Below are 22,717 nucleotides of genomic sequence, written 5' to 3' on the forward strand. Positions count from 1 at the left end.
CTGTCACCATCTGTTTCACATCTGGGTGAGCAGATTGGTGACTGGTTCCCTACATTTGCTGCTTCTGCTCAAACAGGCTGACAGATGTGTGGACTTAAGGATTCTTTCCATGACTTGCCTTTCCTGCTCCTATTGATTATCAGGGCTGCAGACACTGGACAGAGTGCTAGCACCCACCTTCTCCTCCTGTAACGCCATTTAAATAGTAGTGGTGCCCTTACTGCTACTTCATGACATGGTGCTTTGCAAGCAAAAGGATAGCAAATTTGATCCTGACTTTTTCTAATGTTTTCTGTTGGCTTTTTGAACTTTAAGTAACAGAAGTACTTGGTGGACAACAGGTAAAGGGAAGAAGGCCAGAACTAAAAGCTCTATATCTCCAAGATTTGCACTAGATAGGGCAGAAATGTATCAGGAGGACAAAATGGGAAAAATTTTGTTTGTATTTGGGTGGCAATTACATGCAGATTAAAACAATGACCCACTCATAAAAAGAAAGATAATGCAAGGAAGAAAAGTTTAGTTAAGATGCAACCCCTTTGTTCCAGATGATAAAACTGATTCAGCAAATTCTGCTACTAGCCAGTATCTATCAGAAATGGATGTATTGCAGTAACTCTGTGTGCCTGTAAGGTGTGAAACACAATGCATTTTAGTTTTTTTTTTTTAAAGAATGGTCATTACTATTCTTGCTGCTAGCTTGTATTCCCCTATTTCCATTAATTTCAGTAAATCTGTTAGGTAAATAAGAATGCTAGTTAACTTAGTGAAACAAAATTATTCTTAGAGCATAAATATACAGTCACTTTATTTGCATGGAATAGTTGAGCAAGATTGCAAAAGAATATTAGTATGTTTTTTCTTTTTTAAGAAATTCTCTAATGCTTCTGAAAACTCAGTCATTTAGTCTTGTCACAACAGTTTTTGGGGGTCTCCCACACAAACATGAGGTATACTTGGAGATCTGAAAATTCTACATCTACTGTAGCATTATGATATGTATGAGTTATTATGAAAAATTAACCTATACAATATCTATAAAAATATATCAGAAATGTAAACTAGAAAATTCACTCTATGTTGCTAGGTATTTAGATTTTTAAGCCTAGTATTTGCTGCAGTAATTAATTCAGGGCTATTATACTCCATTGTGCTGGCCTACACTGATGGACTTGTTAGTGCCAAACGTTGCCTTGTAGCCCTTAACGGTTCCTTCATGGCCATTAAAATCTGTTGTCTCCATGATTATCTGAACTCCAGGGAACAAGATAATGCTGTGGTACTGTAATCACATTGCTAAGCAAAATATCTGTTTGTAACTGGCTTGTATTCAAAATAGTCAAAGATACTAAAATGGTATTTGTAGCTAATGGTTTGCTCAGTTCAGTTTAAAAAAGAAAATTTTTTCTATTGTCGAAAGCAACAACATCAGAAAACATTTTCTCCAAGCATTTTTTTACGGCATGTTCACATGCTAGTGGCCTACAGGAGAAGATGTCTGTGCTGAAGACCTTGCCAATTCAGGTTGTTCTTCATTCAACACCTAAGAATTACTTGCATTACGAAAGAGTGAGTAGGATAAATGGCAGGAGGTGAGAGCTGCCAATGTAAGACATCACAGGACCTTATTTTATATGATCCCTACATGTAAGTATTAGCCATGATGGTGCATATAACTGCTAAAACCAGACTAGCAAAACAAGGCTAAGGAAAAGGAGTATGTTTTAAGAAAGCATCTGAAGGATTTAACTTGGGCAAATTGAGCATCAAAAACAGATGCCTACCTAGTATGTAGCTTAGGCTGCTGCCAGGAATAAAAAGAGCAAACTAAGCTTCAGAGAAAATCAGGTTATAGTGGAGGAGGGGGGAAGGCAATCTGGAAGTGCTGGACAGAATTGCTTTTGGTCCCACTTGAGGGAGTTTGGCTGCCATCTGTCATGTGCACCAGGCTGAAGCCTAGTTATATTCCCACTGATTAGCAAAAGCAAATCAGCTGACAAAAGCTCAGGCAGCCTTTTCGGTTATGTTGGAGTGGTGACTCTGAACTTCCTTCATGTCACTCGCATCCTCAGGATTCCTGCCCACATCTGCCGTTCCCTCTGGTCGGGTGCTGCACCTTAGTCCCAAACACATGTGGAATAGGTGCTTGGCTACGGGCACCCCACACAGATGCTTTCTGAGCTCTGCTGCCTGCCCATGGCGTTCTGGGTACATTAGGTCCCCTGCTGAACAGAAATAATTCCACGCCTGTATGGTCAGTTTTGCAGCTCACATGGTCAGCTTAAAGCCTGTGCTCGCCTTCAGGCTTTGTCCATTATAATATTTTATTTGCTGGCTCTGTCTATTAATACATAAGCATTTGGGTTTTGAAATTCCGTGCTAATTCTGAAGATTTGGTCCCATTCTGTGTCAGCAAACATAGTGCTGTTCTTCATCCTCAGCCTGTGGAAGTGCTTAAAATGCTAAAGTCAAGGATACAAAAGAAAGGTGGAGAAAGTCTGTCAGCAATTACTTCTGAGCAGGGAAATGGTATCGATACAGCATTGCACTATTACTCTTCTCTGTACAGTTTTTCTTATAAGTCAAGGAAAAAAAGTCAGTCTAATCTGGTGAAATTCAGGAAAAATATCCTTATTTTGAGTGTGCTCTTACAGAAGAGGGACTTTGTACAGCTATAGTATTGCCTTTTTAATATAGCCTGATGAAATGAAGGGAAAAGAAAGACAAATCTTCTGTAGTGTGACTGTCTTTTGTTAAATACTTGAAAGGAAAATGCCTGTGTAGTAGTATGAAATGCAATCTCGCAGCACTGCTGTAAATTTTATATTGATTTTAGTTTCAGAGCAGTTATTAATCTCATTCAGAGCGAGCAGCTTTGATCTACTTGCAGACCTGGCCTATAATTTGGGAGGTTTTGCTTCTATTCTTAATTCTGCCTCTGGATTGTGGAATAATTTTGGAAAGAATGGCACTTCTGTGTCTCTCTAAAAACAAAAATATCATGCACTTTTCATCAGAATACTGCAATTTCAAAGCCTTTCTCCTTCACAGTTTGCTGTGAATGTGGCATGAGTCAAGCTCTTCTGTTCAGCCCACCACAGTAGTGTCTCCTTTCTGCTGGTGGGATCTGCTTTGCCTGGTGTCTGAGCAGACTTTCCCTGAAACAGTTTGAACTGTTTTGACATAGAGACATGCTGCAGAGCTCATGCCAGTGATATTTTCCAGGTCTTTCATTCCTTCCATGATAATTAGAGATAAAAGGAGCCTGATAGGTTCATGAGCTACTTTTTTGTTTGGTTGGTTTTCTTAATGATGAGCTTATATTCCTATTTTTATATTAAAGACAGTTTTCCTGTGTTTCATTTTTTATCTGTTACATAAAGCAGAAGTTCAGCATGTATTACAATTATTTTCCAATGGATATTGTTTCTGCTTTCTTTAACTGGGGAAGGGTTTGCTTTTTGCTTCCTTCCCAAGTTTCCAACTATAATTAGAAGTCAGTGCTTCTGTTCTTTTTCATAAAGTACTGCAGGAGGCTTAGGAAACTGTAAGTGATACTTAGTGGCCCTGACTGAACAGCTGAATAGGTGCTTGAGTAGCTAGTTATTTGTACCTTTTCTTTGCATGTCAGTATACTGAAATAGGTGCTCATGAAATATTGCAGAAGAATATTACTGGTAAAGGATTCTTGCCAGCATGAGTTATTCTTACATGAATAGTAACAGAGAGAATCCAGGGAAAGAAATTTTCTCTAATAGACTGCACACAAAGAAGTTAAAATCTATTTACCTGGACAGAACAGGTTGTACTGAGGTGCTCTGGTCCCTCTGCATGCTTGCATATGCCCAAAACACAATAAGAAAGCAAATGTCAGATTAAAAATGTGAAAAGTAGAGAAGTTAGGAGCCAGCTCCCTGGCAGCTGGTAAAATGCTGGCTGCAGTTGTGAATCCTGCCACCACAGCCCCTTACTTTGTCGGCTGTTGCCTCCACTGCTGGGAAGGATTTCAGTAAAGTTGATGAGATTCACGCTGGCACGCCGGCATGCTCTGGCACTTCTCATCTCTCAGGTTTATGGGAGCTCAGGACCAACCCTGAACTGTGAAACAAGGGTCCGGGGGGACTCTCAGTCACCGAGTCAAGGCCGTGGGGAAGGGGATGTCGCAGTGGGATGCTGGGGCTCTGTTCTCCTGCATTTGCCCAGGGTCACTGGGCACTGCCGCAGGAGGACAGTATCGAATGGATACAGGCACATTATCCAGTGCCTGCTGATGCTTGTGTGTTTCTATGCAAAATCATTGGGGGTGTGTGGAAAGCTGGGGTAATTTTGCTGTGAAAAGCTAAGGGGTAGTTTTGAAAGCTATGATCTAAGAATGTCCTGCTTTCCTTCTCTGAAAAAGGAATTTAAACAATGAAACTGAACACTGAAGATCTGTACTGTGGAAGACAGGCGTTTTAGTTGGGTTTTGTTGGTATCTGGGGTTTTATTTCTGTTAAAGTAAAACGTGATGGGCATAATATTGACTTGACTATTACAATTATCATTTGAAATAATTTCAATTTTACATTGAAACTGACAATTTTAAAATTCTAATTTAGCAAGTCAGTTTGAGACTGTCAGTTTTGCACAGTTATAATTAAGTAGATCTAAATTCATCCTTGAAATCTCTGGCAATGATTGACAGGGAAATCAGATATATATTCCAGTCAAAGTAGAGAAGAGAAGCTCAAGCTGAGGGTCATCTGTAAGGTTTACCTCTTGACAAGTCTCCTCTTGTTTACTGGGGTTTCACACCACAATCTGTGATTCGTCTCTCATCCACAAAACAGATGCAAGAAAGATTTTCTTCTTTTGTCTCCTGTAAAGCAGGAGCCTATTCCTCCTGTCCACATACACAGTATTGGGGATTTTCACCTCAGCTGTATTATCAAAGTGCCATTGTAATATAAAAACATAAAATACACTTTTAAGATTAAAGATTTCTTCACATCTAAAGTGTGATGGCCATGTGTGTACACAAGGGGAATTATTTGTGAGAATTTGGGGGGGAAGGAAATGTGGTTAAGAGACATATTTTTTGTGGATAAAAAGAGTCGGAAACATAAGGATAAGAAGCCTGGCTCAGATGTGATTTATAAGTATTCAAATCAGGCTGAAACTAACCTGCAGACAACAGAAGTGCAAGTAGAAACTGCACTGTGGAGAGTAGGCAGCAAGGCAAGGAACAGCGTTGGAAAAACGAATTAAATAAGTTATGACTGCAAAGCCCTGTGGGGAGTTTGGCAAGCCAGGAAACACCACCAGTCCTTGCAGTTTCCATTTTTTTTTCCTATTTAGCTTTGACAGGGGGAAGTGTGGTATATTAATATATAACTTTGTCTCGAGTTTTATTGATTATTTTTTTGCATACCATTTCTTTGATTTTAATTGGAAAGTAAAATATCCTCAGCATGTCCACTGGGCTAAGTACTCAAAAACCTGGGCTGTTATCTGAGTTCTGCAGCTGAGAGGGGGTTGTGGAGAACATAAAATTTGCACTGACTTCAATGAGAAATAACAGGGAAGAAAATCAGAAGGGCAGGTCTGATAGATGAGTGGCGGCTCTTACTTAGCACAGGACAACAGCGTCTCTAAACAAGTTGCACTCTGTGTGGTCCTCCCTGAGGCTCCACATTTCAGAATTAGTTTATTAAAGAGCGAGGTCACCATGATTAATTGTACAACCAGTATAACTTCTTTGCTGTGCTGGATAATTACTGTTTTATGCCTCTGTTTGTAGTGGATGCAAAGGCAAGTGTTGCACGGGATAATGTGGCCGTTTCTTCCCCGAAGACAATGGAGCAGAGCCCCGTTCCCGATGCAGGCGGGCAGAGTCTCGGGAGCGCTGCCAGGAGAGCCCTGCCATCTGCTAAATCCCGCTCTGTCTTCGCGTTTTCATGGTCTGTACCAGGGCGTACTGAAGATCCAGCTACGGATTCATCAGTTGGATCGGCGAAACTTGATGTCAGCTCAGAGGCGCCCGGAGTGAACAAAGCACCAAGTGACAGCGTGGAGGTTCCCGCAGCAGCTGCGCGGGAGGAAGGCACACATAAAAACCTGACCCGGGCCCCACCGGCAGCATCGCTTCGTGACATCGATCTCACAGCTTCAGTGACACCTGAGGGAGAGGATGCGGCCGCCTCAAAGCCAAAACAAGTAACCTTCTTTGACAGGATCTTCAAACTGGAGAAGGGAAAGGAAAGGAGTAAAACGCAAATTGATACCCAGGAGGAAAGGCAGACTTCAGACCTTCCTGACGGGCACATCACAGCGAAAGAGGCTGCTGGATTACAGAGCACATCAAACAGTGTCCCACAGGGGAAGGCAAGTGCTTGAGTAGGAATATCCATTTCACTCTTAATGAAACCTCTCAGGAATATTAATAGCGCATGACAACTTGATGTCGTGATGGCTGTGTGAATGAAGCGGTGTTGCTCTTAAAATTATTGCAGGTAACCCCTCACAGGGGTGGCTGCATAGAAGTATGGGAGGAGAACTTATGGCGGAGTGGTAATAGCTCTGATGTCTGCCTCATGACTAAATGCTGGCGTCTGCCCTCGAGTTTAAATTCGTTTGTATTTCTCTGAAAGGTTTGGGCAAGATAGCTGTGTTCATGCTCCTATTGCCAGGATGATAAACAGCAGCCAGCTACAAATGAAAGCAGAAATACCTGAAAGTAAAATTGCTTCTTATGCTTTAGGAGCTTGGAGTTTGACAGTGGATGGTTTTAAAGAAGTTCTTTAGCATGTTTTGTGCCATTCTTGAAATAGTCACTCTTCTTGAGCAATAGCTGCTTGTTGCATACCCTACATACCAGAATAAGGAATATTATGCAGTAGCAATTTTTGTGACTTTTTTTAGTCAAAGAAACGTGGTCCCTTAGAATTGGTTTTACAGGATGAGAATGTGATATAAGAAATTAAGTAACTTATCTGAGAGAGCACACTAATCAAAGGAGCTGAAAACAGACATGAGTTTAGATTTTACACTTCCTGCAACATTTGATATCAGCAAATATACTATAGGATTAGTTTTCAGGTAATTAACTACTGAAAAAGTCCATCCCCTGGATATGGGGATAAGTGGCATAACTCTTATTAGTTCCGCTGGAGGGGTGCCAGTATACACTAATTGGTGATCTAGGTCAAATCCTGTCCAACATCAGGAACAGGAGGGAGGAACTAGCTCCATGGCCCCCTCAGCAGAATCTGTGTAAATGGCATTTTAATAGTAACTGCTTTTATTGGCCTAGTTCAGGCTTACAAAAAAGACTGCTTGTATGATTGCTAATGCTCTGAATAGTGTTGAACATAGTTCACAAGATGCTCACTGCTTGCACTGACGACATTGCAGGTTGTCCCCAAAAGTCTCTTCAATTTCTATTTTTCTACCTTGTCTTCTCTGTCTTATGTCTCCTCAGATTTGAAGATCACATTTCTTGTATAAACTTATAAAATGTAATATTTTTCTGAAGATTAATTTGTAAGACTAAACAGTTGTGGTTTTGACCATTGCCCTTCAAAAGCAGCACCTAGCTCTAGTATTTCAGACAGCTATATATGCATATATAAAGAATTCGTAGTCTCAACCTAGCAGAATATCAAGTTATTCACTACATAAACAGAACAGGGTGAATAATTCAGAATGAATAATCTATTCAGTGCATACTGGCACTTCTGCTCGTAGTCTTATAAAGACTGAAACTTTTCAACACTGTAAATTCCTGCAGATATTTTTTACTAATACACACAAAGAATAAGTTTTGCCTGTGGCTCGCAGAATAGTTACTTTTACAATCAAATGCAAAAGTCCTAATTCCCTATTTTGCTGTGATTGTAAACTACAGAGTAAGAAAGGTCACAGTTCATGCTGTTGAAGTAGTACAGTGTGAAACTCTCTGTAATGAAATAACAATATGAAGTAGCTTTAACCAGAAGTCAGAGGTAAAGACTTGCTGGGAGCAAATATTCATGTTCGGAAAGCTCAAGTAAGCAAGTGTTTGTAGATAATCTAAATCTTATTCTGCCAGTTCAAACAGATACTAAAACCACTGTTCCTTCCGATCAAACTTTTTATATCAATAATGCCTAGCTTTCCTAGTAATTTTTAATTCTGTTTCAGTCTTCAGCTTATACCTATCCACGTCCTGAACCTTGCTAATGGGAATAATCTGGAAATCCCAGGCACCTATCAGCTGGAGGTTATGTTTGGTATGTGTGTGTTTGCAGGATCCTAGCCCACACAACAGCTTTTTGGTCCCTGGGGACCTGCTTGAGGACAGGTCTCCTGTTTAACAAAAGTGCTTCGACATTTTTTACACATGTGCTTAAAGCTGTACCACTGAAAATCTTTGAGGACCCACAAAATAGGGGTTCAAGTTGCTCAGTGTAAATGTGTGGCAGAACTGTATCACAGGGGAGAGTGAAATTTTAACCTTATCCTTGAATTCCTGGGCTATAGTTTTCCTTTCTTCAAACATGAAAAAGAGTATATGTTGGGGGCAGAGAGGAGTTAAGGACCTTTTCTGGGAAAAATAGATCAACTAAACACTTCTGATATGTTGCCAAACTTTAACTCCATTTCTAAAACAAAGGCTATGGCTCTGCCTTGCAGCACAGTTGCCTTCTGTTCCCTCTAAAGTTGCTGGTTCTCATGTAGGATGGGAGAATGACCAAGTCTAATTTAATTGCTGTTACTGTAGTAACTACAAACTGTTACCAAATAGTTGTACTAAAAATCCAGATATTGCTGCCAACAGTTTCTTTTCTTTTTTTGGATTATGACTTTTAGTATCTGTAAAAGCTAAAAGCAAAGCAAAATTTCCCTGAATTGAGTGCCAACACAAAACAAACAGCATTGCTGGTAAGTAAGAGAGAGGCTCCACAGTTGTAGCTTAAGAGCTGCACAAACATTCTGTGTTTGGTGAACCACTCTTTTATTTTTGTGGTCTACAAAACTACATTCAGAACACAGCATAATTAAAACAAGGACAGAATTCATGAATTCATGAAGCATTTACTATGTAAGCCAAAGAAAAGATAAATTATATGCCTGAAATGTTTCACTGAGCCATGATTCATGCAAACAAAAGTGCTGGCAGGAATACATTCTTTTGATATGTTTTTCTGATGACTGAACGGGAACTACAGTATAAGTGTTTAAGGTGTTTATTACCCCCAAATTTGGCTCCTCAGAAATGAATTGAAGGTTTACATAGTATCTGTTAACTTCTACTACTCACTTTCTCCTGGTATTTCTAGAGTTTTCTTTCATTATTTGCCTCTGGGGCTTTGCGCAGCATATTATGCAGTGAGCTGCTACAGAGGTTTTTCTGGTTATTTGAGTATGGCTCTGAAAATGTGGTGTTGCAGGACTCCACATTATCTCTCCCTGATTTATATGCTGACGGCCTGAGTCTGCGCTCCTTCCTGCAGCAGTATTCCCATGAAAGCACAAGATGGATCACAGCATCTATCGAAGTTCAGAGTTGTGTATCTCAGTAGCTAATGGCAGCCTTGGCTTGGGAATCTTGGAGTAGGGTTCCTCGTGCAGTAGTGGGTCATTAACGGGGCCCATTTGTGCTCTGCAAGTCGGAGTTGAGGCATTTTTGGATGGTGCTGTGCCTCCAGCTCTGCACAGTCTGCAACAGCTTTCACTTCTGCAGGGCAAAGTGTGGCTTTAGCAGGGAGATACCCTGGAATGGTCACTGCTGTGGGGTGGCACCCGTCACCTCTGCACTTCTCCCAGGGCATTGTTGCTGCTGCTGCTAACAGCGGTTCACTCCAGTGCTTGGCAAAAAGATCTCTTCCTCCTAAACAGATTGCAGCCTGACACCAGAGCTTGAGCTTGTGTGTGTTAAAAAAAGTTTGCTTATTTTTGTTTGATAACATCAAGTAGTAAAGAGTTTGATAACATCAAGTACCTCAGTTATGTTGCTAAGCCAAACTAGCTTCATATCTTCTGCCTCCTGCTCCTTTGGTCTCTTGCCTCACACCTTTGTTGCCCCGTTAATATCTGAAATAGAGCCAGCATTTTTCATATGACCAGAGCCCTATAGATGGCATCCTTGGAAGCAGGGCTGCCGAAGCTGGCGTGGCCACACATGTTCTGCATGGGACATATTGTTCTTGGAGCCACTCTGGCCTGTAGCTGGCAGCTGGACAAAGTGATGTGTTAGACCCTTAAGAAACTTCTAAATAGCCTTTTGAAGCACTCTGAACTACTGTGCTGTGTTTCTTCCTGGGTAAACTTGGAAAACAGTGGGTGGAGAATTAGACAGAAGTCTGTTCTTGCAAGTAAAATGGTGTGTATTTAACTCCTTAAATGCTGCATGGAGACTGGCCACTCCATACTCATCTTTCCTGAAGCCAAATTAGCCCTCTGAAGTTTTAAAACATTTATGCATCTTTAGTCTACTCCTTCCTTTAGTGACCTACAGAAATGTATTTCCTCTGCAAATCCTATACAAATACTGCGGGTTTTTTAATTGCACAGTACAGGGAAAGGTTCTCAAGAGTACCATTTAACTTTTCCCAGTAGAAGTGGCACTGAACAACTATGTCTAATTGGCAGGTTAGGAAAAACCCTTGGTGACACTTAGACCTCCAGGCAGTCTTTGAGAGCAGTGATTCAAAGATGCTCTTTGCTGGAGACACCTGGACAGGCTCATCAGTTCTATTTCTTGTCCTGATTTTTCCTCTGGAGTCATCTGGGCATCTAGTATCCTAACAACTGCTTCTCTAGTCACTGTTTCCCAAGTGACCAGATGTCACTGCTGTCTAAATGGTTGAGGATGATAACTTCTGCTGAAGAATTATGGCACTGCTATGATTGTCTGTTCAATAATGTCTCAAATCCCCTACCAAAGTTGAGGCCACCATTGTGCTAGGCACAATTTAATTTAATAATAGATAGATCCAGCCCTGCACTTACAATGCAGACAGACAAACAAAAGAGAGGAGGATTATTGGTAACACTTGGACATTACTACCCAGATGTAGTACTCTTGATATTAAAAAAAGGAAATGCTGAATGGGACATAAGGACTTGTCTCAAGCTGCTCTCTCCTGCACAACATTTGTGTTGGCTTTACCTGTGCAGGCTCAAGGCAAAAGTGACCAGAACGGCAGGCAAATTCAGCATAAAAGGGTGCCAAGCTCTTCAAAACTGGTCCAAGAAGAGTTTTTTTTAAAACCATACCCTTTTTTAGGTGTCTAAACAGAAATTGAGAAACTTAATATTATGTACTTGTGAGTGCTTGAGCACTGGAAAACTATTTTTGGGCTCTGGAAACTGTAATTCCAGGAAGAGAGGAGGCAGCTCCATCTGGCTCAGAAGAATTACTTTGGGTGGTTGCTTTTTTCCTTCTTTTACTCTGTACCATGTTTGTGTTTGCTAGATAAAAATTATTTCTGGAATCATAGAATACAGAGTATCGGAAGCAATCTTTGTATGGTACAATCAGACACTGAGCCGTCAAAGGCCAAAATCTCAGCACTTGTTCCTATTCACAAGTTCAGCCTTGAAAAGAGAAAAGCAGTGTTGTTTGCGATGCCGTGTGCAACTTTACTTGTGTTTGTTATACTTGGTAGCTGAGAACAATGTTCCTCCAACCAACGGCAAATGCTGAATATATTAGAAAAGAGGGGGAAGAGATGTATAAATGCTCGATTGTTCTGAATGCGTAGGCTGGAGAAATATGGTTGGAATTAGGGTTGTGACTCTCAGAGCAACATAATGCAAGTCACAAATGTTACTTTTGCATTCCACGGGAAATTAAGCAAGCTGACTGAGGAAACTCTGCCCCCTTTTTTTAGGAGATAGATGACTGCAACCAAAAAGACCTACAGCAGGACTCGGCAGGTGTCAACGGTCTCACTGCTGAGCAACCTGAAAAGGCAGAGGTAAAACAAGACAACCCCCAACCAGCTGCTGCGGTAGATAACTCCGTCATGAGTTTCCTTAAAACACTGGTAAGCTTTTGCCTTTCCTTTTCATCTCTAGGCTATGCTTTAAATTACTTATGAAATTCCTATGTGGACATGTTGAACTAAACGCAACATGTTTGCTGTCATGGGCACTGAGAAGTAATGAAGCCAAAGAGATGCCTTAGAGAATGGCTTGAGAGTGATAGAGAGATGTGTAGGTACAGTGCCATTATTTTCAAATGATGATGACCTACTCTGGAAACTTTCTCTTCTGCATAGATACTGTCTTAAGGATTTTCTGTACTATGAAACTTTATTTTGTGTTATCTCTGAAAGTTCATTTTTATTGATTAATTGGATGTATAAACCTGAATAATATATCTTTGGTCCAGATATTTTTCATTTTAGCTGTTGACTTCAAGTTGTTCTTGAGAAACATTTGTATTACAAATTTTCCCACATGGGGGAAAGCAATATTTGTACTTCTTTTGCCTTTGTGCTAAAAGAACCTGCTAGTTTCAAACACATGATCTTTCAGATCTTTTGAAAGACTGAGTTGGGTGTGACTGATTTTTTTTTTTCTCAAATACATTTAAGGTTTCCCCAAGCAAAGCTGAAGCCAAGAGTGATTCTGAAGACAAGGTAGGCAATTTCCTCATTCTGTCACTGACCACTAGATGTTTTTGACACAGGTATTTCCTCTTCATTGTGTTGCTTTTTCCCAATTGATGTTATCATTTGAAGTAATTTAAAATATTTTTCCTCTGAATGAATTTGAAAGGAAGATGAGCATGGCCGTTGCAGTTCTTCATAGTGTATGTTACAATCGATCTGAACTGTAGCGTTTTCTGTAAGGTTGATGACCTGGTAATGATTTTGGCTGCTATTCTGACTTGTCCTTGATCTAAAACTACAGGTCCCTGCAGTGAAACCCTCCCACGTCCACAGAAAACTCCATTTGCTCATAGAGCTGCGCAAAACTTCTGGTTTTTAATTTCCAGTTGTGTATACGTGTGTCTCCTTTGTCTCTCTTCACACCTGCTGGAGCTGCCACATCCTGGTGGGGAGGACACATGAGGTCCCACTGCCTGTGGCAGCTCTGTGGCCAGTTGGGCAGGGGGTGTGGGCAGGAGCCTGCTCCCACCCGCCTGCCCCGCAGTGCATCCACAGCTACTGCTGGGTCCCCCCTTGGGGTGCAGGAGGATGGACAAGGATCAGCCTCCCACCGAAATCAATAAAAAGCAGGAGATCCCAACATTTCCTCTCTGGGACTTTTCTGGCTGAAGCACCCCTGTATGGATGGTGCTACAGTCAGGGCTGATGGGCTGTCCCTACGCAGCAGCCAACACCTCAGGAAGACGATGGAGCTGCTCTGAGCAAGACTGGGACTTGCAGGGAGAGCTGTCCTTCCCTGACCACTCTTCCCTTTACATGCAGAGATGAGGATCAGGTTTTTAAGTGGGGTGAATTGAACACTCAAGCTGTTCTAATACAATGCATGAGGCTGACTACAAGTGTATGCGATGTTCCCCCTGGGAACTGAAATCCGTATTGGCTGGACATTACAGAACCAGTCTGAGAAATGCCCTTCCATGTAACAGGCAGGTGTGGCCTCTTGCTTTCCTCTTTACAAACCATTTGTTCTTGGATTCCACTGGCAAGAGGAAACTTTTTAGTGTCCATGAACAGTGATGTCCTCTATATGTAAAATCAGAAAAGCTTCATTATTATAGCTTTCATTTGCTATTAGAGATACTGAAAGTATCAGATTGATCCAATGTATTTAACAAACTTGTAAAAAAAAAAAGTGGAAAAACCTAAACTGTAAAAATTAAGTTGAAAACACTCTTCTAAAATGGAAAAATGTAGGTGTTTAAAGAATTCTTCTTTCCCCTTTTTTCCCCTGTTCTGTTAGTGCCAAAACTTACAATAGTTTCAACAGAAGCAGAAGTGAGACAATTTGTAGTAAGCTGCCTTCTATCTTCTAGGCTTATAGGCATATCACTGACTGCATAACTGGTAACTTCCAGACTAAATGTCCTTACACAGTTATGACTATAATAACTAAAGTTTTTCTTGCAGTGCCTGTGATAAAATTTATTTAACACAAAAGAATAAAACCATAAAAAAGGAAATAGTCTTTCCATGCAACAGTTAAGTAGCCAAAAATCACTATAGGCATCAACATTCTTGTTTTCTATTCTATTTTTTATCCTTTTTGTCCCATTCTGGTTTTTATATAGCCTGGTACTAAAATGGTGAAGTCAGTCTTTCCAGAAAGCTTGGCAAGTATGTGGGGGATACACATCACTCCCCAATTACAGCTCAATAATTCTGGAAACTGTCAACCAGGGCTAAGATCTTCCAAGATATCCGGAAAAGGTAGTTATCAAATTGCACTGTTTCAGTGAGACTTGTAGCTCTTTCAACAACCTCTGAAAAATCCAGTTGTTCAGTTCCGTTTGCATACCTGACTTTATAGAAGCACATGGGTGCGCTTGATAACAGGTGACTGTTGGTGCAGGCGTACTGTAATTTGGAAACAAATATGCTGTTTGGGTTTGGTTTGCTATCACACCTGTGAGGGTAAACAAATCCAGATGACTAGCAGGATATGCAAACTCATTATATAGAGGTTAAATGGGAGTTGGTTTTTATGAAGTATTCCTTTATCTTCACTGTCTGCCTGATACAAAGAATGACATTTTCACTATATTAAAGGAAAAATGTTAAAAAGGTGGTTCATTTATCAACTCTCATATAGAAAAGCTGCAGATTTTTCAGCTGATACATATAATGAAATAATGGTCATTTTTCCCCTGAGAAATAACTTCTGTCTTAATGGTAAAGATGTGCTCTTAAGTGAGGCTTTCCCCTTATGCAGCCTGAGCCTCTCCCAAGTGCCGTAGGGCTTTTATGTGGTTTGGCTGGCACAGGGACAGCTGTGCCTTTGAGTCCTGGTTGTGCTTTCATTTTGGCTGCTCATGCATGCACCCCCTTTGCCGGGAGGAGCTGGGTTTTATCACACAAGGGCCGGTACGTTCCCAGTGTTGCTCAGCAGTGCTCTCCCATGGCTTAGGAGGACAGACAAGCTTTCTCACAAGTCTGAGAAACAGCCACAGCCCACTCCAGTTTTGCAAAGCATGGCAGCATACTCCCTCCTGCTGAAATGCAGAGGTGTGCGGCATCAATGAAGCTGAACTTGGTGTTTTTTGAAGAACGTGCTGTCATCAGCGATGCCTCTGGCTTTAATCAGCTGGCGGGAGACATGTATGCTTTCAGCAGCCTGGGCGTGCCCTTAATGATTGTCATTTCATCCGTGTAAACACAGAAGTTTAATATGAGTTGAGTCATACTTCCTTGGATTAATTGATCCTTTGCAAGTTTATGCCAACCAACATGGAATTCAGATCAGAGCTGCCCCAGACCACCTATGTGACCCTTCTGTAGCAAATCCTGACTTGTTCCTGTGTCACTGTATGTTTGGGAATACTGAGAATGGTACAGAGTATTGCAGGGAAAAATGGCCAATTTTGATGTGACAGGCCACAGCCTCTTCATAGTACAAAGCACTTTGTCGGAAGCATGTAATTGCACTGAATGGATCAATCTTGAAACCAAGATCTCAACTTCATGTGCTCGTACATGTTAACATTCTGTACTCTGGACCTCTCCTCCGACCCTGTTAGTTGTGGTTCAACCACAGTACTTGATACTTCACATTGTAAATGCTGTAGGCTGATTGTTTCTTTGGAGTTTGGGTCTCTTCATGTTTCTATAGTTCCTGGAAATTTTTGTCAACTCATTTTAAAGCTTTTTACTGGTTGGAAGCTTTTATTTTTGCCTTGTTCAAGTGTAAAAGAAAACAGAGCGAAGCTTGCAAAGGGACAAGCTAATTACCCAGAGGGTGAACACTTGAGTCGCTGGTCATTGAAACATAACTTTTAAAATTTGTATTTCTTCACTATATATTGGTCTGATTCTTAATTAAATGGGGAAATAAATTCCCTAAGGGAGATCAGAATGAAGTCCAGGATACTAGCAAGTAAAAAATACTGTATCTGCCTTTGTACTAGGTAATCAAAGACATCTTACTGCTTTAAAACCTGACACTGAAGAGTAAAGAATCCTACCCCATATTATTTGTGATTAGTCATATGTTATGGGCATATGTATGGTGCAGTTACCATAGAACAGACTCTTGTGTTAACTTGTTTGTATCTTGAAGCTTAGTTAAGCAACATTGGAAACTTGGTCTTTTTTTTATTAGTGAAAGGTGAAAATGGTGAGGAAGGAAGGGGAAAAATTTTATTGTTCATAACATGAAAACTAAGCTTTTTTCCTCCACTGATATATCCAGAGGGTTGTGGGGCTGTGTTGAAGATTGGTGGGGGACAAAAACAGCTACTTGAAGAGTAAAGTTTTGAGGAAGTACTTGAATTATGATTAAAAAAATGTATTTTTTCCAATGCTGTGAAAAGTTAAATGGAACATTTTAGCAAGTGTTACTCAAGTTTTTCCAGGACTTGTAGAGAAGTCTTGTATTTGAACAGGCCCACCTTTACCCTATGCAGGGTAATTTAGTCTGCGCTTAGCTGCAGGTAGTCTGCTACCACTCTTCAAAAATAGCCTGATACTGCTTTTTTCCCCGTATAGACCATCTATCAATGTTTCTTTATTTTATAGCCCTTTGTAGTGGATTTTTTAATGTGCTGCTAATGTTTTTTAGAGGTCTGGTCTCTAACATCAGTGGGCGATGATTCCCAAAACAAGTGCCTCCTGCAGATGTTTAGAATGGAATGAAAAGGCAGCAGTGCTCATTCAACACTTTTAGTGTCAGTCTATCATTACTGTTTTTCTGATACTTTCATTTCTAACTAATTTAATGAACATTAGTGCAAACTTGAAATATTTTATGTAGCATATATCATGAATATTCATACTGCCCTTTCCATAAATAATGCATTATGCAAGACATTTTAAGTCTCTATAATACTGCAGTAAAAAGAATTAAGGTATTTTCAGAGTTTTATATATCTGCCTATTTTAAACTTACAAATCCCAAATTCAGTTGGTTACTCATGAATTTAAATACAGAAGTCTCAGTCTTTGTGGGATTTGGGTCTCAATTTAATGAATAATTTGGGGGGAAGTTGTGGTTTGAGTCAACTGGATTGCCCTAGCTTTAATATTTATTTCACTACTCATGTGAAAGAAATCCTAAGGAGAACTGAGTAATTAGAATAAAACATAATTTGTTGTCCAGGGCAAAAAGGAAATGTTTGGGTTTAATACTATATGTATGAGTGTTCAAATGTTTTTCATGAACCGAATGAGAACTTTGCAATAAGTACTCAACTTCAAATGCTGTTGTACAAAAGGGATCGAAAGCGGAAAAAGGCCATGGTGCGCAACCCGCTCTGAAGACAGCAGCAGAATCCCAAACTAAAGGAGCCAAGAAAAAGAAGGCAGAGAGTCCCAAGCTAGGACACAGTACATTTAGTAAACTCTTTAGGCATAAGGTCTGTATGAAGCTCTAGCAAGAGCAGAACCCTGAGCAGTAACAGATGGCTCCTGTCACAGAGCTAAATTATTTAATTGGTAACTGAAATCAGCATCTGGCCAGCTGTGCAGTGCTCTGAAAACTACTGGTGTGAGCACTTCTGTGCCAAGCATTATGAAAACAATCTTCATGTGCAACATTTCTCTTGCTATACCATCTGTGAATTCAGGATTCTGAAACAATTCTTCTAACCTTCCCTGCTATGTACTTCCCAGTTACACTTACTAATGCTGACTAAACTTCCCTGGCCACTTAAAAATAAAATAAAGGGTACTGACAAACAATGATTTTATTATGAACAGCGCCTGCAATTGCAGGACAGGTTGAAGAGCTCAGTCCAACTACAATTAAGGCTTTATGGTCCACATCGCCTTAACATGCACTGCTATGTGGTCAAAACTGGTGATTTGGTGAACTGGGGCATCTGATATGGCACAGAGAAGGTTGGAACACAATTTCCTTCAGAAATAGTTTCTTTTAATTCAAAACAAGAAAAGTAATTGACTGAATTCTAAGTTTAGTTTGGATGGAAGAAGTTTGGTTTTTAAGGATACTTTAAAGTTGTTCAAAATGCACACTTTTCATGCAAATGGTTGCTTTAGAGGACATTAGCTTTATCTTTAAAAAAACTCACTGAAGGCTTTTCATCAGCTTTGGTCTCAAGGTCCATATTTGGGCATTTCTGCATTCTCTGAAGAAGAGACTCTGCCATGATGTTCTGTGGCAGGGAAGCAGAGAATTGTAGTTCTTTAGCCGAAAGAATGCAGCAGAGACCCTTCCACTGGGGGAGGAAAGTAATTAATATGTAATGCTCACTCAAAACACCCACATGGAATTTTTGGTGAGTAGGGGGCTTTATAATCAAGGGCACAAGGCAAAGGGAGTTCTTGAAGATATTTTCAAAACAAAAATGGTCTTTCAACTGTCTCATTTTTGAGATAAAAACATTATCTGCATATTACTGAAGGAATAATGATCTTCCCAATGGTTTTAAGTCTACAGTTCTTGCCAACAGTTTAAAGTTAAGATCTCGTCTTGTATATACTACATTGATAGCTAATAGTTTTGATATTTAATACAATTGTTCATAATGAATTAGGGCTTCCTGGTAAAAAAAAATATACCTGGCTAGCATTTTTAAGGTGCTAAGTCTCTTCTACAATAGTTCAAAATCTCACAGTGAGTTGTTAGGAGAGATGATTGGTTTTCATTAAGTTAGTTGATAGAATTTTAAAGGTTTTTGGTCTGGAATGAAAGCAGTTATCTTGAAGAAATGCAACAGTACTAGATTTTTACAGTAATAAAATCTGTCTTATAAAATGCCATCACTTTTTAAATATTTTTTTCTTGTTTCTAAGTTTATTTTCACAGCTTTCTTTCCACATACAAAATGCAGAAGCAATAAGTGGGGTATCATTTATGACATATTAAGTATAAAAGAGATGGATGAAAATGGTGCCAACAGTTTGCTTGTAAGGCTGATTGAAAGTGGAAATTCAAATCACAGCAGTGATGTGACAGGCAAGCCCTGAAGTTATCACCTCTCGTAGGAAAAAAAGTAGTTCTGTTTATCTCTTTTCATTTGAAACAGCTTAGCATGATGTGTCAACTAGATGAATAGGTAATGAATTCCTTTATTTGAAATGATAATTTTGATATATGTAGTCATATTTAATTTTAAGCACTTCACTTTCTCCTCTGAAAGTTCTGTCTCTGCAAGTCTTCTAAAATGCACTTCCCAGTACCTTAGTTAAGAAAAGACTTACTATTAGGTTAAGGAACATTGTTTTTCAGTGTCCTGTGTTTACATAAATACTAACTTCAAAGCAACTTGTGAATGTTGTTTTCAAACAGCAATGCGCATCCTAATATAAATCCATAACATAAGCTGATGGAATGGGATTTGGCCATTTGACCTCACAGACTGAGCTTGGAAGGCATTTGACAGTTGGGTCCCTGTCATTTCTTTTATTCCCATCCATGTATATTTGCCTTGCGTTGCATGCCAGTTTTGCAGTGCAACTGTACTTATTTATGGAATTTTGACTTGGAAGAGTTAATCACTTATTTTCAGCATTAGTACTGAAGCCAGCTTGTGGATTACACTACTTTTTACCACTTGCTCTGGATCTTGTTCATCAGAGCTAACTACAAAAAGAAGTTCTTGGCTACTGCAAAATAACTCTCACCTATTCTCTCAAGAAATCTGCAAAGCGTGTGGCAGGCTGCCTAAACCCAGGGGTGCTGGGCTCACATTTACTTGAATTTGTGGCTTGCTGCTCCTCTTTTTGTACAGCTTAAATACACATCTTCAGTGTAAGCTGTGCTGGATGTTAGAGTCATAATACTGATATGTATCACTGGCCAGAAAGGAGTTTAACAAACTGGATCTGTCCTGGCTTCATGTATTTGGATGAAAGCAGGAGACCCATAACAGTGAATGATTTTTTACAAAAGAGTAAATCCCACCTAATGCACAGAATTGTGCAGAGCTTCTCTTTGTAGGGCTGCAACTCCTGCTTCCAAGTTATAAAGCCACAGCTGTTCTGTGCCCTTCATTTCCAGGCAGTCATCTGCCTATGTTTTGTGTCCCAGAAAGCAAAGCTGCCCACTTTGAAGGTGATGTTAGCATATCCCTGACTGGTACGCAATTCCTCCAGTGGAGAAGACCCACTCTGGCTTGCATGTGTGCGCTGGAAGTTGCACATGCAGACCCAGCTCAGAAAAAAATCTCTGCTAATATCTCAAAATCCTGTGTAATGTCTTACCTCAAGAAACTTGGAATGTGTATATAAATACACATATTTTTAAAGAACAAGTTGAGGACTGCAAGCACAGTAGCATGAGCACAAAACAATTTGACACAAGGCTGTGTGCTGCTGCAGGTAGAAGGATGTGAGCTGGCAGTCCCTTCAGGCAGCTTTGCCTCTGCTAGAGAGCAGTTTCCATGGTTGCAGGAGCCAGGACTTTCACAAACATTCACTAAAAATAAAATAATTTGTGACACAGACAATTCCTGAACTGTGTAACTGTGAGTGCTGACATTGCCAGAGACAGACTTGTCTTTGTGTTTTGTTTCCCTTCAGGCTGCAAAAGAGACCCAACAGACAACTAATACCAAAGTGAGTAGGATGATTCAAGTTATCTGTATGAATAATGCAGTCAAAGGGTAATTATTCTCACTGTCATTTTCAGTCTGAAAGACACTGTTTTAATTTCTTAATCATCTCTGTTATGAAGGGTGGGTTGCTATGTAATTTGCTTCCTCTGTTCAAGACATTATTTGAAAGGACAGGGGGATGCAGCTCATGAGCTGCACCTTGTTGCTTGGTGTGTCCTGTGCAGCGGTGGTCCACTGCATGCTTATCTCTTGTACCGGGAGATGCCTGTATGTGTATCTTGTCCTTTGAACATTTCCAATAGCCTGTGTGCTTGTTCTTTTTTCCAGAGCACTGAACAGCAGCCTGTTACCTCTGTAAAATCAGACAAAAATGTCCCTTCCTCTCAAGAGCCGCAGGCAACTAAGCAGAATACAAAAGCCCCCGAGCCTGCAGCCCAACAGCAGGCAGCAGCCACCGAAGCCCCCAAAGAGGTGACAAAGGAGAAAGCATCATCCACTCCTATGCCACTGAGCAAGCTCTTTTGGAAAAAGGTATGTATAGATCTGGGAGCTGGTCTGTCCCACCGCTCCGTCTTCGCACAGCATCAAGAGGTTTACTGTAAAGCAATCAAATCTGCAAACTTCAGCGTATCTTATACGCTAAATGTACAAGGGGCATAAATGATATATGCAGTTACAAATGCATACGTGAGCTTTGGGTGGTCACGTATACACATGGCTAATAATGGCAGTTAGACTCCTGTGGAAGAATCTTATAAAACTGTAGGCGTTTCACTGTTTGTACTATTTTTGAATTATCTTATAGAAGAAGGAATATTATTCTGTCAATTCAACGCACTTGTTAATAATCCTACAGAGATTGTAGTATTCTTTACCAAATTCCATCATTAATAGAGATATAGCTAGAAAAACACATTTCATTTTTGAGAACGGTTTGATTTGGTTCTAAATGTCTGAAAACCTGGAATCTGGTGGGTTTATTCTAACTTAATAGAAAAAGTTTCATACCAGAGTCAATTAGTCTTTAAGTTTGGGGATTGAGGTTGATTGCTTGGGAAGACATTTTTCCTCAGGTTAGATAGTCCTAATTTTAGTTAAAATAGTTAACTTTGGAAACATGGTTCCTGTTTCCATGATCCTCAGTGGTTTATAAGCTGAAGGCTTATTCTTTCCTCATTTCATTTAGAAGAGCTGTATTAAACTTTACTGAATCACTGTATGTTGACTAACTGCTTTCCTGGGCTTCTGTTCAGGTTCAAATCCCAGAAATTAAATGCTTCCAAACACACAGATGCTGACTGAGCGGCTAGCCCTGCAGCTGCTTTAGCTGTATTTTCCCCACTGGGCAGTGATACTGGAGATGAAATTTGGGTATTTTACATTAAGAAAAAAAGTTTCGATATTTACAGAGTAAACATGCTTGAAAACAATCTAAGCTTGAAACATTTGTTACCTGAGACTTAATTTTCTGTGGAACTGGGCTAATCAGGTACTTAGAATGAGAGCAAAGTTGTGAAGAAGAGAGAAAGGGAGGTTTTTAATACCTTTATTGCTATGGAAGCCTCCTCTTCTATGTGGGTAGTCTGGCTTATATGAAAATAGAGATGGGAAGCAGGATGTACGCTGAACATCACAACAAAATAAGAATAAAGAGGCCTTCTGGCAAATGGTTGTATGCAGTTTCAGTGTAAAACTGAGTAATAAATCTGGTCTGAAGCTCAGTATTTTAGTAATGAAGTAATAAGACCTTTTGTGTTTGAAAAAGAAAACGCATGTAAGAAGGGAACATTTTCTTGCAGAAAAATAGTGAAAATCACTCCTGTGGAGGAGTGATTGGTGATGGTTGGTTTAAAAAAAATCTGATTAGTTTGGGTTAATCTTTCAAAATAACATTTTGAAATCTTGCCAAAACTTTATGTAGTTATAGGTATTTTACTGCTTTGTATAATGCAGGTTCTGCCCCCAGTGAACACCAGCTCCCCGTATCTCATAGCTAAGCTAAACCAGGTCTAGGTACCTACTCTGTGTCTTTCTAACCTTACAACAGTCTTCACTGAAGTCCTAGGA

At 40.0% G+C, this 22,717-nt stretch overlaps 1 protein-coding gene across 1 annotated transcript in view; it reads left to right on the top strand.

Moving 5' to 3' along the window:
- The window catches only part of BCAS1 (brain enriched myelin associated protein 1), a 49,793-nt gene that overhangs the window by 4,251 nt on the left and 22,825 nt on the right, over positions 1–22,717 (top strand). Inside the window, exons 3-8 of the mRNA XM_059827341.1 lie at positions 5,780–6,363; positions 11,856–12,011; positions 12,564–12,608; positions 17,348–17,488; positions 20,616–20,651; positions 20,978–21,181. Coding sequence (XP_059683324.1) covers positions 5,780–6,363; positions 11,856–12,011; positions 12,564–12,608; positions 17,348–17,488; positions 20,616–20,651; positions 20,978–21,181 — 1,166 coding nt within the window. The remainder of the gene's footprint in view (positions 1–5,779; positions 6,364–11,855; positions 12,012–12,563; positions 12,609–17,347; positions 17,489–20,615; positions 20,652–20,977; positions 21,182–22,717) is intronic.

The sequence above is a fragment of the Gavia stellata genome, chromosome 20, assembly GCF_030936135.1.
Source record: "Gavia stellata isolate bGavSte3 chromosome 20, bGavSte3.hap2, whole genome shotgun sequence".
NCBI classification, from domain to species: Eukaryota; Metazoa; Chordata; class Aves; order Gaviiformes; family Gaviidae; genus Gavia; species Gavia stellata.